At 43.7% G+C, this 6,054-nt stretch overlaps 1 protein-coding gene across 1 annotated transcript; it reads left to right on the top strand.

Moving 5' to 3' along the window:
* The first annotated feature begins 1,834 nt into the window (after positions 1-1,834).
* phpt1 (phosphohistidine phosphatase 1) lies at positions 1,835-3,827 on the top strand. Its single transcript, XM_056432584.1, has 3 exons — positions 1,835-2,195; positions 3,250-3,377; positions 3,488-3,827. The coding sequence occupies exons 1-3, from the start codon at positions 2,030-2,032 to the stop codon at positions 3,578-3,580; spliced, it is 387 nt and encodes a 128-aa protein (XP_056288559.1). The 5' UTR covers positions 1,835-2,029; the 3' UTR covers positions 3,581-3,827.
* Positions 3,828-6,054: the final 2,227 nt, after the last annotated feature.

Raw genomic sequence — 6,054 nt, 5'->3', positions numbered from 1 at the left:
CTCCACAAGGTTCTGTCTGTGCTTGGACACTTTTTATTTACCTTATACATGCTTCCTCCATAACTTCAGGAAACACTCATAAACCCAGACATTGTTATGCAGATGACACTCAACTATAAACATCGATAAAGAGCAACATGTCTTAAAGACATAAAAATGTCTTTCAGACATAACAATATGGATGAACAAACTCAGAATGAAAAACTCAGTTTGAACCAATCTGCACCTCAGGCCTAATGGATTTCAGATATCAAGCCATCAGGATCTGGTGATGTGGATTCTGGTTCAACACCAAAGTAAAGAATGGCCTAAATCTTTGATGATCTTTGTCCTTCTTCTCCTTAAATAAACCAAATAAAAAGCAGTCTTACATCATTCATTCTAGATATTTCAAAATCATTCTCATCTCAAATCAAAAGACAAAAAATTAGTTGGAGAAAAAGTTTTCCGAGACTGGATTAACCGAATTGCTTCAGGGCAGCTATTAGCAGGCTCCCTGGTCCCTCCAGTCTCTCCAAGAATTCCATGCATCCTGCACTCGTAAACTAACTAAAAAAGATCAATCACATCTGCAAATCACTTCTGCACTGCTGCACTCAGTACTCTGCAAATCTTTTTAAAATTTTCTTTTATCTAAAAAGCCTTGATTTGTGATGTCCATCATATCTTAGAGCTCTTCTCATAAATCTTGCTCACTTGTCCGCACTAGGATGTATCACTACTTGTAGAGGTAGTCTCAGAGAAAGTAGAATGGGAAAAGTAGATGGGAGCCAGAGCCTTTAGTTATTTATGGAACCATGGAACCATTTCCGGGAGGGTCCAGGGAGGGAGACACAGTCACCTCGCTTAAGAGTAGACTTAAGACCTTCCTCTTGACAGAGCTTTTATAGTTAGCAGGTTCACCTGGTCCAGCCTCTGCATATGCTATATTATAGGCTTATAGCCGGGGACGCTTTTAGGGACACCTAGTTACCTTTCTCTTTTTCTCTCTTTCATCTCCATCTTTCAATCTCTCAACTCCACGTTACTCCCGGAAGTCCTTTTCTGAAGTCCCTTCATGGCTCGTCTCATGGGGTGACGGGACCCCTATGCATAGATCCTATCTATATCTGCCTGATGGATGCCGTCTCTCTGCATCCCGCGCCATCCCGCTGCCACACTCCTGTTGAGACTCTCCTCCCTCCTCGCCACCACCTGCATGATGTGGAGTGATCGTGGGGGTGAATATCGTGGATATGAACTATTCATACACTATCATATTCATATTCATTATTTAACTTTAACTCTAAATCTCTCTGTACATTACACATCATCTGCATCTCCATGTCCTAGGAGAGAGATCCTCTCTCTTGCTCTCTTCCAGGTTTCTTTTTTTTCCCTGAAGGTTATTTGGGAGTTTTTTTTTCCTCCTGGATGTGTAGCAGGGCAGGGTATGTGTATACAGATTGATTGTAAACTCGAGACAAATTTGTAATTTGTGAAATTGGGCTATACAAATAAACTGAATTGAATTGAATGAGGAAATAAAAATTACACAAGTGTGGATAAAAGACAACCGGAAGATGCTTGTTCAGCTTCTGGAGCGAACTAACTAACAACCTCCAGAAGAGGGCAGTAGTGTACAATTAAGTATCGTTAATCTCTCAAATCTTTTTTTAGATTTATCCTACTATTTGTAAATCCCATGTATTTACGACGAGAGCGTACGTGTAACCGGAGTCAAATTCACGGCAATAAAGCTGATTCTGATGATGGTGTAAACCCCAAAGAAGAAGAAAAAGCACATGCTTTTACTTTGAAGGCTGTTTTTGTTGCCAAGCGGAAGCGGAAGCGGGCGCGACAGTGCGGTTTCCGGTCATGTCGCAATGAGTTCTCGCTGTTGCGTTCGCGTCTAAAACAAAAACACAGTTACACGGGCTCGGGAGCTGTTGAAGCTTTCCACGCAGACGCAGACACGGAGTTCGCAGAGAGAATATACGCAGTTGGTCTGTTTGCGTGTTTGCTAGTTTGCTCGCAGAGTCGCCCAGAGATGTGCACGCAGACGAGGGCTGCGGCTCTGATGGCCAACATCCCGCGGGTCGACATCGACCCGTCCGGCGTCTTCAAGTACGTCCTCATCCGCGTGCACAGCAAAGAGGAGGGGGACGACTCGGAGATAGACATCGTCCGCGGCTACTCCTGGGCCGAGTTCCACGGTGAGTCTGCGCCCGCGCAGAGCGAGACACTGTTTTTATTTTTATTTTTTAAACATATGCATTTTAAATCTTCCTTATGACTTACCCAGACTGCATCCGCGTGCATAACTGCTTTCTGCAACAATATGCAACACGGCCATGACACCAGGAGACTATGCATGACCTCTTTCAGGGTTCTTACGGTCATGGAAAACCTGGAAAAGTCATGGAATTTTAAAATGGTTATTTCCAGGCCTGGAAAAGTTCTTTAAAAAAATTAAATCACAAAAGTTTTGGAAAAGTCATGGAAATTTGTTAAATTCACATGTTCATTTACGCTGAGTTTGAAAAAAAGAAAGAAACTTAAATTATAAGCCGGCAATTTTCGTTGGCCAAAGCAACAATAGCTGAGGGATAATCCACGAGCATGTATACAACCGAGATTTCACAAAATGTTTGGTCATGGAAATTTTGATTATAGTCCTGGAAAAGTCATGGGAATCCATTGGTGAAAATGTGTATGAACCCTGCTCTTTAAGGTGTCGGGTTATTCATAGAACCTCTGATGGGACGTGAATGTATTCAAGTGACCCTCCTCCGCCCTCTAGTGGCGGGTCGGAGTATCGAACCGATGGCGACCAGAAACAGGGTTTTGTGGAGCTTCGTTTTCTATGTAATGGGGTTTAGATCAGAATAAACTATGTTGGTCCATGTGTCTGGAGCCATGGGAAAATAAAAGTTTGCGTCCTAAAACAATTAGATCCAGAAAAATGTTTTGTTCACCTCAACTTTGAAATGTGGGATGTCCTACGTTTTCTTTTTTTTCTCGGGGGGAGGATTTATTCTATTGGCATTTGGCAACTGAACCACTGGACGATAACCTCATCCCCACATTTATGACTAAAAGCCAAACTCTCCAAGTCACAGTTTTCATTTCTAAAAGTACATATTGATGACAGAATCTGGGATTTAAATGACTCTCATATCAACAAAGAAAATGTGAATGCCGAGCCTACACTGTGTTTTATATCGTGCAAACTTCTAACGCATTGCTCGCCCACCCCGCGTCTCGCAGCTGATATCTACGACAAGGTGTCGGAGGAGCTGGAAAAGGGCGGCTACCTGGACTGCGAGTGTGTCGGAGGAGGGAGGATCAACCACGACCCCCAGGCCAAGAAGATCCACGTCTACGGACACTCGATAGTAAGAGACTTCTACTCAAATAAACCGTGATGACGTGCGCGTAATAACTTTGCCATGACTAACTGGTTAAACTGTAATATAACGCTGACCTGTCACTTTTTGCTCTGCAGGGCTTTGGACGAGCGAACCACGCGACGACTACTGAGAAGCTGAAGGCTCAGTATCCAGACTACGAGGTGACCTGGGACAACGAAGGATACTAAACTGACCTCAGATCAGCCTCTGTTGGGTGTCCTTTTCTCCTGGACTGACATGGCACTTATCTGTAACCCCCCCCCCTCATTAGGAACACCCAGAGTCCGATAAGAAGCCTTTTGATACCACATTGATAATCCAACCGACTTGTTGTAGAGTCACCTAGCCTCGTAAATACGACATCATCGCTGAGATGTGTTGGAAGTGTCGTCATGTATGTTTCATAAATATTTCCTGATAAATGCTTTGAAATTGTGTGCATGTTCCTTCTGTCTCAGAGCCACAAACAAACAAACACAAAAGCTTATCGTTCGGCCGCCAGCGGTCGACTGTAAACTGCTGCAGAACGCCGTGGCCGTAATTAAATGTGATTAGATAAGACGAGAATGAACTCGATGATCGTCCCAAGATTCCCTTGCGCTCTTCTGTGTATTCCATCATCCATTTTTTCAATTAAATAGTAATATATTTATTTATTATGCCTTGCAGACGGTTTTGTTACACCGCCCAAATCCTCCACCTCCCCGGACCGGCACTTCAGGGTTATGAGATGTTTCATTTCTCCCAACCGTTTCGGTTCAATTCAGTTCATTTTATATAGCTCATTATCACAATTACTAATTACACTCCGAGGGTTTTACAATCTGTACACATATGACGCCCCTGACCTTCGACCTCACATCGGATCAGGAAAAACTCTCCAAAAAAAAAAAAGACTGGCTCACCAGGCAAGGAGGCATCGGACCCAGCCAGGTCCAATAGACTCCGTGAGAGGTGGAGTCACAAAGGCAGCAGAGTTAGTAATGTGTGATGGAGAGATGTAAATTCATCCATAAGGAGAGAGAGAAGAGGAGAGAGGTGCTCAGTGTATCCTAAATGTCCCCCAGCAGCTATCAGCCTATAGCAGCATCTCTAGGTCTGGACCAGGTGAACATGATGCAGCCCTCACTGTAAGACTATCAAGTGGAATAAGCATACCTGTAAACTTGTCACCTTTTGGCGAGATTTGCCGTTTTAAAATCAAAATAGGTCGTCCACGTGAATCGTGTAGATCCGAAGAGTTCTTTTTTTTTTTAGGGGGGGGGGTGTCAACTGGCAGGCCGGCGTTCATGAGATTGGAGTGAGACACGGAGAAAATGCGATGTGGTGATTTACGCAATAAAACAACAGACTCGTGGAACAGACTCATGGAACAGAATCATGGAACAGACTCAGACTCATGGAACAAAATCATGGAACAGAATCATGGAACAGGCTCATGGAACAGACTCATGGAACAGAATCATGGAACAGACTCATGGAACAGAATCATGGAACAGACTCATGGAACAGAATCATGGAACAGGCTCATGGAACAGACTCATGGAACAGACTCATGGAACAGGCTCATGGAACAGACTCATGGAACAGACTCATGGAACAGAATCATGGAACAGGCTCATGGAACAAACTCATGGAACAGAATCATGGAACAGAATCATGGAACAGACTCATGGAACAGAATCATGGAACAGACTCACAGACTCATGGAACAGAATCATGGAACAGACTCATGGAACAGACTCATAGACTTATGGAATAGGCTCATGGAACAGAATCATGGAACAGACTCATGGAACAGAATCATGGAACAGACTCATGGAACAGACTCATGGAACAGAATCATGGAACAGACTCATGGAACAGACTCATAGACTTATGGAACAGGCTCATGGAACAGACTCATGGAACAGACTCATAGACTTATGGAACAGGCTCATGGAACAGACTCATGGAACAGAATCATGGAACAGACTCATGGAACAGACTCATGGAACAGAATCATGGAACAGACTCATGGAACAGACTCATAGACTCATGGAACAGGCTCATGGAACAGAATCATGGAACAGAATCATGGAACAGACTCATGGAACAGAATCATGGAACAGACTCATGGAACAGGCTCATGGAACAGAATCATGGAACAGGCTCATGGAACAGAATCATGGAACAGGCTCATGGAACAGGCTCATGGAACAGAATCATAGAACAGACTCATGGAACAGACTCATGGAACAGAATCATGGAACATGCTCATGGAACAGGCTCATGGAACAGAATCATAGACTCATGGAACAGGCTCATGGACTCATGGAACAGACTCATGGACTCATGGAACAGACTCATGGAACAGACTCATGGAACAGAATCATGGAACATGCTCATGGAACAGAATCATAGACTCATGGAACAGACTCATGGAACAGGCTCATGGACTCATGGAACAGACTCATAGACTCATGGAACAGAATCATGGAACAGGCTCATGGAACAGAATCATGGAACAGGCTCATAGACTCAAGGAACAGACTCATGGAACAGACTGATAAAAGAGGAGGAGCTTGGTAACTGAAGGCTCTGGCTCACATCCTACTTTTTAAGTCTCTTGGTGCCTTTTTAGGCAAAGGAACATCAAATAAGAGGTAAAGTAGATGCTAAT

The sequence above is a fragment of the Pseudoliparis swirei genome, chromosome 15, assembly GCF_029220125.1.
Source record: "Pseudoliparis swirei isolate HS2019 ecotype Mariana Trench chromosome 15, NWPU_hadal_v1, whole genome shotgun sequence".
In the NCBI taxonomy this organism is placed as follows: domain Eukaryota; kingdom Metazoa; phylum Chordata; class Actinopteri; order Perciformes; family Liparidae; genus Pseudoliparis; species Pseudoliparis swirei.
Note: the sequence above shows the minus strand (reverse complement) of the source record. Positions and strands in the feature narration are given on the sequence as shown.